Here is an 11706-nt window from a genome sequence, read left to right as displayed (position 1 = left end):
CCCACAAAGAACTCCGGCACGCACGTCCGATGCTCGGTGCAGGGCGTGCCACCCGACCTATACCCGGTCGGGAAGGTGATGGAGATGCCTCGCTTAGTTTCCCGCATGGCATACACGTAAACATTAAATACGAGCCTCGATCGGCTCTCGGGTTGTCCCGTGAATCGGCTCAAGGAGCCGATCCACCCATGATTCGCACGAGGTGTACGAATATATGGTGGTCCTGCTTGATCAAGATAAAGCTAAAACGATCTACGACGATTTGGGGTTTTCACCGCATAATCGGATCATCCTACTCACGATTGGGCCTCGCGGCCACGCACGGTGATCGTAAGCCGATCCTAGACAGGGCCTAAAAACCAACACGAGGTTGATCCCCGGAACATCCTCGTCTAGGGCTAGCAAACGACACCCTACGCGCCGCTGGATCCTCCAACCCTTTGTAAGGCCTAACTATTGTAGATATTAAACTAATCCTTGAAGAACAAGGAGCAACCGTAACGGATCGGATCTACTAAATAATGATCAAGCGGGGTGCCGCCCCTACACCTAAGATAGGTGTAAGGGCGGCTAGATGCGTAAGGGTTGCACGACGACAGCATATGATACGAAGAACAATGCTAACCCTAACACATCCAAGATAACTACGTTGCTCGCCATCAAAAAGGCTTCGATACGAGCAACGCATGAACAACAAATAAGCTTGTGCTGCCTAGATCGCAAGATGCGATCTAGGCAGCATGATGCTTACCGGAAGAAACCCTCGAGACAAAGGAGTTGGCGATGCGCCTAGATTGATTTGTGGTGAACGTTGGTTGTTGTTTATTTCATAAACCCTAGATACATATTTATAGTCCGTAGACTTTCTAACGTGGGAATAATCCCAACCGTGCACGAGACAAGCTCTAACTAACCGACACATAATCTACTATATTACAGATACATGGGCAAACTAGCCCAAACTTTGCATATATGGCCGATTCACGTATTTCTTCCGTATATAATCTTCAAGCCCATCTTGATCGCGGCCCACCTCTGACTCGGTCAAATTCTGGTGATAACACTCGCCACGACTTCCTCTTCCCGGTTAGCATTGCGCGACTCCGGCCTCGATTCCATCGCGCGCACACACCTCAGCGTCTCCGCATCACCCGCCTCATCTTCATATTCATGACGAGTGGTTGTTGTGGTCTTCAAACTCTTGGTTGGCAAAGGCAATTACAACTTTCATCAGTTATTTGATATTGTTGTTCATGACGAGTGGTTTTTGTGGTCTTCAAACTCTTGGTTGGCAAAGGAAGTTATAGGTGTCCCAAGTCATTTTCTTCTTGTTTAGTGCATATTTTCTTTCTACTGGTTGTTTTGTGTCTAAGCCGTGTCTCATTTGTGCTGGATTTTGTTTCCCTTGATAAATACCAGATATAAAATGTGTTTGCGTGTCTTTTCTTTTTTTAAAGAGAAAAAGGAAAGAGTGGATTTAAGCAAAAAAAATATTGTGTGACCAGAGTGGCGGGCTGGGCTGGTTAGATGTAGATGGCCTGCCCAAAGTGTTCCCCCCCTCACGCCAAAGCCCTCATTCCCCCCTTCTCCTCTCTCTAGCGTGAACAGTAGTTGAGAGTCCTCTCCTCTTCTCTGGGCCGATCCCGACCCCTCTCCGGTGGCTCTACCGGCCGGAGATGGCGACAGAAAGGCGCCGGCGTAGGTGTACATAGTAGTTATATTCCCGTAGTGGAGTCTAGGAGTAGGTCACCAGATCTCCCTCACCAGATCTGGTGCATCCTGTTGTTGGGCGGTGCGGCGGCGTGGCTCCGGCGAGGGCGACGGCAACAGCGCGTCTTCGACACAGGCATCTCCGAGCATAAGCTGGGTTGGAGCTTGTGCTTCTCGAGGTGCTAGCGCAGCATCGGGAAGCAGATCGGGGTGGCTCGTCGCTTGCGTCCATGGTGGGCGTTCAGGGAAGCTGCTCCGGCGAGCTCGGTTAATAAGCGCTACCTCCAGCAGCTGCAGCTTCTTCTTCTCTTTCGTGTCCTCTTGGCCGGCCATGGTGGCGAGGGGAAGGGCACTAAAGGCACCAAGGAGTTTGCGGTGGCTGGCTTATCTCCTGCTGCTACTTCGAGCTTTCTCACGATGGCCAACGACTGGTCATCGATCTTGTTTGGACAAGATCCTGGAGTTCTTCAGCGGAGGACTGACGCCGGTGGCCATCGCCGCCTTGCCTCTGCATCTTATGGTCGAAAGGCGACCCTCCTCAGACTCTCCTTCCCAGAGACCAAGCAGTCAGAGGGGAAGGCACTCAACTCCAACCACGACACCGGACCAAGTGGTTCGTCCCCGGTGCCGACGCCTCTTCTGTGGTGGAGTGATGCATCGACGACCTTCAGCCGCGGAGCCGACAAGGAAGGACCTGATTGCTTTTACTATAATCTTTCTAGGATCCTTTCTGTAAATTTTCAATCCTTATCCAGAATTCCCCTGTTCTGTAGGGGTTTTTCTGCAAAATGTAATCTCCGCCTCGGTAATACTAGCAGCATCTAGGGTCTTCGGGTCCTTTCTTTGTTCAAAAAAAAAGTGTTTCCCCTTTATTCTCTCTCTAAAAATCGAAAAAGGAAAAAAGGAAAACGGAGTTACCGTGTTGTCTGGCACTGAAACCCACGCCAACTGAATGTGCTACTGCTAGTACTATATCCTCCTTCGGACAGGACAGACCACGTCACCTGACCTCACTTGTCTTCTCTCTTTCTGAATCCTCCCCCCTTTCCTCTTCTGCTCCTCTGCTCTGCTACAGAGGCGAGCTACCATGGCGTCGTCCTTCTCCTCCAAGGGCAAGTCCACCTTCTCCAAGTTCGAGGTAATCCTTCCTTCCTTCCTCCCGCCACCACACCAGATCTCATGCACCTCACCTGATAACAAAACCAATTGCATGTTTTAGCTAAGCTTGCGTCGATCTGCTCAATCGCCAGCTGAATTGCTACTAACCAACGGCCCCTGCTCCCCTACTCCTCGCATGGCAACTAATTCCAAGCAAACTCGCCGTTGAACTTCGACCAAGTTGTCTGATCTGCTCTACTCTTGGTCGCTCGCAGGGTAAAGGAGGAGGAATGAGATCCATATCGCTGGCTTCGTCCAAGGCCAAGATCGCCGCCAGCAGCAGCGGCGGCGGCAACAAGCGAGCTAGCACGGCCACCAAGCGAGGGAAGGCGGCCAAGAAGGTCTACACCCTGACCGGCCAGAAGTTCGATGCTCCCGAGGAGGTAACCAACTTTCAGAAGCTTCGTCTCTGAACAGTCCATTCAAGCGTTTATGGTATATGAATGTGTTTCCATTCATCTGATTTGGCAATTTGGCAGAGGGAACCCCTCAGGATATTCTACGAGTCGCTCTCCAAGCAGATCCCCTCAAGTGAGATGGCCGAATTCTGGTTGGTACATGCATTTCTTCCCCATAAATTTTGGTACTGACTTGTTATTACGTATGGCCTTGTGCTCTGCTGCTGCTGCTTCTTGCTAGTTAATACAGCTACATGCGGCATGTTCCTATTAGAAGCCAAACACAATGTAGAGTTCTACTGTTTTGTGTCCACCACCCAGCTAGTCTGATTTCTGAATGTAAGATGCTACCAATTGTTATACTGCAAGGGAATAGTAGTAGCTTACGCGCAGCTATCCTCTAGAAATAATGATCAGCTTCACTCTGAAGCCTGAATCATCCTTGATTGACTGACTGACAGACACTCAACCAAAATACCAAATGTATCGTATCCTTGACAACTTAGCAGACCACCAAGTACTAGTTCGATCTCTATTATCATCCAGAGCTGACCGACGGGATACAGAACCATATATATTGTTTCCTACAGTATTCGTTTGGGTTATGTTAAGCCACCACTGACAGACATATATAACACACAATTGCAGGTTAATGGAGCATGGGCTGTTATCTCCAGAGAGAGCGAGGAAAGCCTACGACAGGAAGCAAAAACGGCAACAGCAAATACGATCGGGGACACCCGCTAAGCCCACTCCTGCAAGCAAACATAAACCAGAGCCAGAGAGCTGGAAGAAACCGGCCACGTCGTCGCACAACGCTGATTCCTTGGGAAAGGCCAAGAGAAAGGTTGAATACAGCGACGATGATGACGATGACTTCATCGTAAACCTCAAGAGATCCAATTCGAGGGGGTGATGACAATGACTTCTAATTTTTTTCTGGAAGCAGATCTTACAGGGAGCAATTCTCAGATACATAAATGAGGTTTTCGATCCTAGCGTGTCTATATACATGTATTTGAGTTTATAGAGAAAATGGATATATACAACTATAATGTATGTTGTAAACAATAAGTGGATGCTCAAATTAATAAACGGCGTGTTGGGCGGATTATGTTCTTTTGTCAATTTGCTTTGGAGAGTAAGGGGTTCAGAAATTAAATACAGCCACATTCAGTTTGAGCTTTATGGGATTGATGATCTTCCTCTTCTCAAAACGGTTTTTGTTACCGCCTTCATTCATAAAAGGGTGTCGGAGGTTTGTCTAAATTCGGGTAGTACTGTGTTTTTTCAGACAGTTAACTGGTAAGTGCGTACTGTGTCGGAGGTTTGTCTAAATTCGGGTAGTACTGTGTTTTTTCAGACAGTTAACTGGTAAGTGCCCACTATGACTATTTTTTTTTAGATATATAAAAGGGGCCCTGCCCCGGTTTCACTGAAACCAACAGAGTTAAACATAGTTTTTAGGCACCCAGGCCATACACTGAATGCAAGACCAGGTTCGGAAACCACAAGGACACTACACCAAACCAGCCACCAAGCTGACAACTACAACTAAAAGCATAGCCAAGAGAAAACAACAAACGGCAAGAGATATCAGAGTTACTTTTTTTGAATGCTGGGGGCTGTCGTGCCCGTGTTTCCTTATCGTGGTGGTAATGAAATTCGATCCTTGGGGGATCGCTTGGAAAAATTAAAAGCTCCAGTACGCTCCAGGGTCAGCATCCGGGAGGTCTCGGCCTGTCGTTCATCAAACTCCTTGGAAGAAGTGTCCAGTTCGCCAAGCCTGGGGATCCTGTTCATCTCCAGGCTATCCGCAGCAGCTCTCCTCTTCTCTTGCTCAAGAACAGCGCGTTTCGAGCCAGCAGCACTGAAACAGCATCCTTGGAGAGTAGTAGAGTACCTTCCACTGATATTGGTATCCTTCTCCAAAGATCCTGCACGCCTGGCCACACTTTTCCCTGGAAACATAGATCATTTCGCAATTTCCATAAGGCCCAAAAAGAGTAGCGCCGCAAACCAGATTAACCACTGCATTATTCTTATTAATCAACCACCAGCGTGCCACTGACTCAAAATCAGATCCAACACAAACACCAACAATATCACAAATGACTGGCCACAGAAGTTTTAAAAGCTAAATGTTGGATCCTTACAATTCACTGGACATGCCGGAGGTGATGATACAAGCTACGAAGTCGCTAGTAGCGAGACAGATAAAAGATTATCTGCCACAGCGCACAGCAAGTCAGAGGCAAGCACATAGAGCATTGAGCGCTGTAACGACAGGCAAAATTGCTAAGAAAACACATATCCCAGAAAAAGAACAGGGGCATATTAATTTCAAGGAATTGGTGATAGAAACCCACAGAAAATACGAACTGTGACTTGTGAACCGATTCTTGCCGACTTGTTTTTTCTCTTCTGCAGTATACATGCATTTAACTTTCACAGTAAACAAGCATGTAAACATCAGCCAGGAATAACATGGAGGGAATCAGATTAATTTCATGATAGAAATCCAACTGGGCTAGTTGCCTCTGAGTAGCAGAATAACAAGGAGGTAATCTTAAACCACATAGCAGCACAGAAAACAGAACTGGAAATCAAGAATCGAACCTTGCCCGACCTGTTTTCTTCTTCTTTCGTTTACATGCATGTAAACAAGCGTTTTGCAAGATAAACATCCACCAGGAAAGAGGAAACATGGAGATTTCTATGGTATACATGCATTTAACTTTCACTGCGAACAAGGGGTGTTTTGCCTGATAAACACCCATCAGGAAACAGAACTATCTCTTAGTCTACATGTAAAACCCTCCGCTATATTCATAATCTCGCGATGAAGCTGTAGAAGCTGCTAAGAGCTGGTGGTAGAGACCATTTCATACTCTCTCGCCCTCCTGGCCCTCGAACAGAGAAAGAAGGCGCCCCCAAGCCGCTGCTGAAAGAACAGGAGCGCAGCCAACAGCACCCCTCCGAGAGGTATGACGATGTCCCACGCGAGGCTGAAGAGGTCATCGTGAGCGCTTGCATACATGAAGGAGGGCCTCAGGCTGGGCACGAAGTGCCGGGCCCTGAACACGTCGTACACGTGGGGCAGCACGCGGATCAGGGTGCTTCCGATGTAGAATCCTGGGGAGAGGGCTCTGACCTTGGAGGCTGAGAACACGTTCAGGATGACCTGGGGCAGCAAGAACCCGTCGAGCAGTAGGCCGCCGTAGGAGACGAGGTCCTCCCAGAAGGCGTGCGGCGGCGGCCTCATGCGAGACACACGCCCCCTTAACATTCTCCCGTTATGGCTGGGTCTCATGTGGACAATCAAAGCTACAACTCCCCCTATGATGTACAGCGGCAAGCATATCCAGAGCACTTTCCTCTCGGCAGCCCATGTCTCAAGTTTGTTTCCATCCACAGACCGTGCCGACCATGCCAACTGAAGGAGGCGCAGCTGCAGCAGAAATGTTATCATGGTGATGATACGGACCATGACTTCATTCATCTCGAGCCAACCACCACTTGAGAACGGAACGGTCTGTTTGTTGTTGTTCTTGAAAAGAGCCTCGAAGTTGAGCACAAGTGGCGTCATGTAACCCAATGCGAGGACAACAAGCATAGTGATTGACATGGCTGGGAGCGCTTCAGGTACCTTCTTGACATGGAACAACTGCACAACAATGAAGACGCATGATAGTGTCATCGAGATCAGGGCCATGGTGCTTTCCAAGTCCATTCTCCAAATTGATTCTTCCACTTGGTCAATGTACATCCCGTACGAAGCAATTTCGAGCGTCTCAAAGAAAAGTGGATCAGTCTTCTCCCTCAAGCTTCTAACCTTCCCCTGGACATGCTGTGTCACTTTTGAGTCCAGACTAGCAAACTGCGCGGTGACCAGAATCTTACAATCTGACGAGACATTAACCCCACGACACGCGATCATGCACAGGGAGCCTGTCTCAGTGTCATAAACACCTTCCGCTGCGATATGTTGACGCTGGAATGTTTCTATTGACCAATTCCCAACATAGCGGATATCATAGCTGACATTGAGCAGCCCCTGCTTCCTTTCCACCACAGAAGGACGAGAGAAAGTGCCACTATCAACCATTACAGAATTCCCATCATACAGCATCGACCCAATTGTGATCGGCGATGCGTATCCAGAACCACCTCCCTGCTTCAAGTAGAAACGAAACGCCAAGTCCAGGTATGCATTACTATCCGGAAACTTCCCCTTCCTCTTCTTGGTGAGGCTAGGGTCCTTGTAATAGTACTGCTTTGCCTCATCAACCTTGGTGTAGTTGTACCTGAGACCAGCGAAACTGTTGCCCCTCAAGTGCGGAGCACCCGGATTCGAGTACCCGACAATCGCTTCCACGGTTTTCAAGCTCGTGTTCCAGACCATCCCCGCGGAGAAGCTCCGGTCCTGGATCGACCACACCGCCGGGAACCAGAAGCTCATCCCGATGCCACACTCGCCGACGGACACCTCGGCACGGGAAGGCCCTGTACTCTCGACGTGACACCCTTTCAGACAGAGCCGGTTCGCCTTCCGGTCCCAGAACCCCTCGGCCACGACCGCCTTCTCGGCGACCATGAAGTAGTACCTGGAGAAGTCCGACTGGTTGGAGAACACCACGTAGGCGCGGACGGCGCCGTCGGCGGCGCACTGTACCCGGTTGACGAACATGTACCTCTGGCGAATGCCAAGCGAGGAGGAGGCGGTGCCGTTGCTGTGGTGTAGGGTGAAGCTGGTTTTGAGGAGGGATTTGATGTTGGCGCAGGAGAAGGTCCTCCCGTCGAACGGGTGGCGGGCGTTGGCTGGTGGCTGCGGGCAGGAGGCGGCCTCGGCGTAGGCGTAGCCGTCCTCGGCGTAGGCGAGGAGGGCGACGGGGTCGAGGATGGGGGAGGGGGAGGTGGTCTCGAGGCGGCCGGTGACGAAGGGGCGGGTGAGGTTGGCGGCGGGGGCGGGGAAGCGGAGGCGGAGCACGGCCGGGAGGGGCGCCACGGGGGCGCCGTCGGCGGCGCGGCCCGCGCCCGTGCCGACCATGCAGAGCTCGCCTGTGGCTGTGGAGTAGTAGCCGTCGAGGTCGAAGGCGAGGGCGCCGCGGCGGCCGGAGAAGCGCGGGAGGCGGGGCCGGTTGTGGGAGCGGCCGGGGTCGTACTGGAAGAGGAAGCGGCCTCCGCGGGTGCGGTTGGGGCCGCGGCGGCCGCCGGAGAGGGAGAGCGTGGCGGCGACGTGGAGGAGGGAGGGGTCGGCGGTGCGGAGGGCGGAGGTGGGGAGGAGGGAGAAGGTGCGCGGGATGAAGGAGGCGTCCGGGCCGAAGAGGCGGTCCCCGCCGCCGGAGAAGTAGCCGGTGGGGAGCTGCAGGGCGTGGGTGGGGGCGGAGGAGCCGTCGTCGCCGTCGAGGAGGTCCGGCGCGTGGCCCGGGGCGGCGCAGTGGGCGGTGTAGAGCGGGCCGGCGGCCGCGGCGGCGGCGGGGATCAGGAGCAGGACGAGGAGGAGGCGGCGGTGCGGGTAGGGGCGCGGTGGCGCCATCGGGGACTGAGAATTGAGATCTCCGTTTGGTTTTGGGGAAGGAGATGGTGGAGACGACCCTTGGCTTGACTGTACTGTACGATTGTGGGGTTTAAGCCTTTTCAAGGATCAAGAGAGGGAGATGATACAACATGATCAAGGAGAGTGAAAGCTCTAAGCTTGGGGATGCCCCGGTGGTTCACCCCTGCATATAACAAGAAGACTCAAGCATCTAAGCTTGGGGATGCCCAAGGCATCCCCTTCTTCATCGACAACATTATCAGGTTCCTCCCCTGAAACTATATTTTTATTCCATCACATCTTATGTGCTTTGCTTGGAGCGTCGGTTTGTTTTTGTTTTTGTTTTTGTTTTGTTTGAATAAAATGGATCCTAGCATTCTTTGTGTGGGAGAGAGACACGCTCCGCTGTTGCATATGGACAAGTATGTCCTTAGGCTTTACTCATAGTATTCATGGCGAAGTTTCTTCTTCGTTAAATTGTTATATGGTTGGAATTGGAAAATGATACATGTAGTAATTGCTATAATGTCTTGGATAATGTGATACTTGGCAATTGTTGTGCTCATGTTTAAGCTCTTGCATCATATACTTTGCACCTATTAATGAAGAAATACATAGAGCATGCTAAAATTTGGTTTGCATATTTGGTCTCTCTAAGGTCTAGATAATTTCTAGTATTGAGTTTGAACAACAAGGAAGACGGTGTAGAGTCTTATAATGTTTTCAATATGTCTTTTATGTGAGTTTTGCTGCACCGCTTCATCCTTGTGTTTGTTTCAAATAGCCTTGCTAGCCTAAACCTTGTATCGAGAGGGAATACTTCTCATGCATCCAAAATACTTGAGCCAACCACTATGCCATTTGTGTCCACCATACCTACCTACTACATGGTATTTCTCCGCCATTCCAAAGTAAATTGCTTGAGTGCTACCTTTAAATTTCTATCCTCTACCTTTACAATATATAGCTCATGGGACAAATAGCCTAAAAACTATTGTGGTATTGAATATGTACTTATGCACTTTATCTCTTATTAAGTTGCTCGTTGTGCGATAACCATGTTCCTGGGGACGCCATCAACTACCCTTTGTTGAATATCATGTGAGTTGCTATGCATGTTCGTCTTGTCTGAAGTAAGGGCGATCTACCACCTTATGGTTAGAGCGTGCATATTGTTAGAGAAGAACATTGGGCCGCTAACTAAAGCCATGATCCATGGTGGAAGTTCCAGTTTTGGACATATATCCTCAATCTCATATGAGAAAATTAATTGTTGCTACATGCTTATGCATAAAAGAGGAGTCCATTATCTGTTGTCTATGTTGTCCCGGTATGGATGTCTAAGTTGAGAATAATCAATAGCGAGAAATCCAATGCGAGCTTTCTCCTTAGACCTTTGTACGGAGCGGCATAGAGGTACCCCTTTGTGACACTTGGTTAAAACATGTGCATTGCGATAATCCCGGTAGTCCAAGCTAATTAGGACAAGGTGCGGGCACTATTAGTATACTATGCATGAGGCTTGCAACTTGTAAGATATAATTTACATGATACATATGCTTTATTACTACCGTTGACAAAATTGTTTCTTGTTTTCAAAATCAAAGCTCTAGCACAAATATAGCAATCGATGCTTTCCTCTTTGAAGGACCATTCTTTTACTTTTATTGTTGAGTCAGTTCACCTATTTCTCTCCACCTCAAGAAGCAAACATTTGTGTGAACTGTGCATTGATTCCTACATATTTGCTTATTGCACTTATTATATTACTCTACATTGACAATATCCATGAGATATACATGTTACAAGTTGAAAGCAACCGCTGAAACTTAATCTTCCTTTGTGTTGCTTCAATGCCTTTACTTTGAATTATTGCTTTATGAGTTAACTCTTATGCAAGACTTATTGATGCTTGTCTTGAAGTACTATTCATGAAAAGTCTTTGCTATATGATTCATTTGTTTACTCATGTCATTTACATTGTTTTGATCGCTGCATTCACTACATATGCTTACAAATAGTATGATCAAGGTTATGATGGCATGTCACTCCAGAAATTATCTTTGTTTATCGTTTACCTGCTCGGGACGAGCAGAAATAAGCTTGGGGATGCTGATACGTCTCCGACATATCGATAATTTCTTATGTTCCATGCCACATTATTGATGATATCTACATGTTTTATGCACACTTTATGTCATATTCGTGCATTTTACGGAACTAACCTATTAACAAGATGCCGAAGTGCCGATTCTTTGTTTTCTGTTGTTTTTGGTTTCAGAAATCCTAGTAAGGAAATATTCTCGGAATTGGACGAAATCAACGCCCAGGGTCCTATTTTGCCACGAAGCTTCCAGAAGACCGAAGAGTTAACGGAGTGGGGCCACGAGGTGGCCAGGAGGGCAGGCGGCGCGGCCCCACCCTTGGCCGCGCCGCCCTGTCTCCTGGGCCCCTCGCGTCGCCCCCTGACCTACCCTTCCGCCTACTTAAAGCCTTCGTTGCGAAACCCCCGATACCGAGAGCCACGATATGGAAAACCTTCCGGAGACGCCGCCGCCGCCAATCCCATCTCGGGGGATTCGGGAGATCGCCTCCGGCACCTGCCGGAGAGGGGATTCATCTCCCGGAGGACTCTACGCCGCCATGGTCGCCTCCGGAGTGATGTGTGAGTAGTCTACCCCTGGACTATGGGTCCATAGCGGTAGCTAGATGGTTGTCTTCTCCTCATTGTGCTTAATTGTCGGGTCTTGTGAGCTGCCGAACATGATCAAGATCATCTATCCGTAATTCTATATGTTGTGTTTGTTGGGATCCGATGAATAGAGAATACCATGTTATGTTGATTATCAATTTATATCTATGTGTTGTTTATGATCTTGCATGCTCTCCGTTACTAGTAGA

At 49.2% G+C, this 11706-nt stretch overlaps 2 protein-coding genes across 2 annotated transcripts; one reads left to right on the top strand and one right to left on the bottom strand.

Annotated features, from left to right (window-relative positions):
- Window positions 1-2690: 2690 nt before the first annotated feature.
- LOC124649616 lies at window positions 2691-4380 on the top strand. The gene is made up of 4 exons (XM_047189212.1): window positions 2691-2848; window positions 3084-3251; window positions 3348-3418; window positions 3915-4380. Exons 1-4 carry the CDS (start codon window positions 2798-2800, stop codon window positions 4180-4182), a joined length of 558 nt encoding a protein of 185 aa, XP_047045168.1. The 5' UTR covers window positions 2691-2797; the 3' UTR covers window positions 4183-4380.
- A 1486-nt stretch (window positions 4381-5866) lies between these two features.
- On the bottom strand, window positions 5867-8869 carry LOC124707152. The gene has a single exon (XM_047238816.1). The coding sequence runs from the start codon at window positions 8803-8805 to the stop codon at window positions 6127-6129; it is 2679 nt and encodes an 892-aa protein (XP_047094772.1). The 5' UTR covers window positions 8806-8869; the 3' UTR covers window positions 5867-6126.
- Window positions 8870-11706: the final 2837 nt, after the last annotated feature.

Source organism: Lolium rigidum, chromosome 4 (assembly GCF_022539505.1).
Source record: "Lolium rigidum isolate FL_2022 chromosome 4, APGP_CSIRO_Lrig_0.1, whole genome shotgun sequence".
Taxonomy (NCBI): Eukaryota; Viridiplantae; Streptophyta; class Magnoliopsida; order Poales; family Poaceae; genus Lolium; species Lolium rigidum.
This window is presented reverse-complemented; position numbering and strand designations above follow the sequence as displayed.

Coding starts and splice junctions, on each gene's coding strand:
- LOC124649616 (XM_047189212.1), top strand. CDS start 2,798: ATGGCGTCGTCCTTCTCCTCCAAGGGCAAGTCCACCTTCTCCAAGTTC. Junction 2,849..3,083: donor CCACCTTCTCCAAGTTCGAG/GTAATCCTTCCT, acceptor GGTCGCTCGCAG/GGTAAAGGAGGAGGAATGAG. Junction 3,419..3,914: donor AGTGAGATGGCCGAATTCTG/GTTGGTACATGC, acceptor ACACAATTGCAG/GTTAATGGAGCATGGGCTGT.
- LOC124707152 (XM_047238816.1), bottom strand. CDS start 8,805: ATGGCGCCACCGCGCCCCTACCCGCACCGCCGCCTCCTCCTCGTCCTG.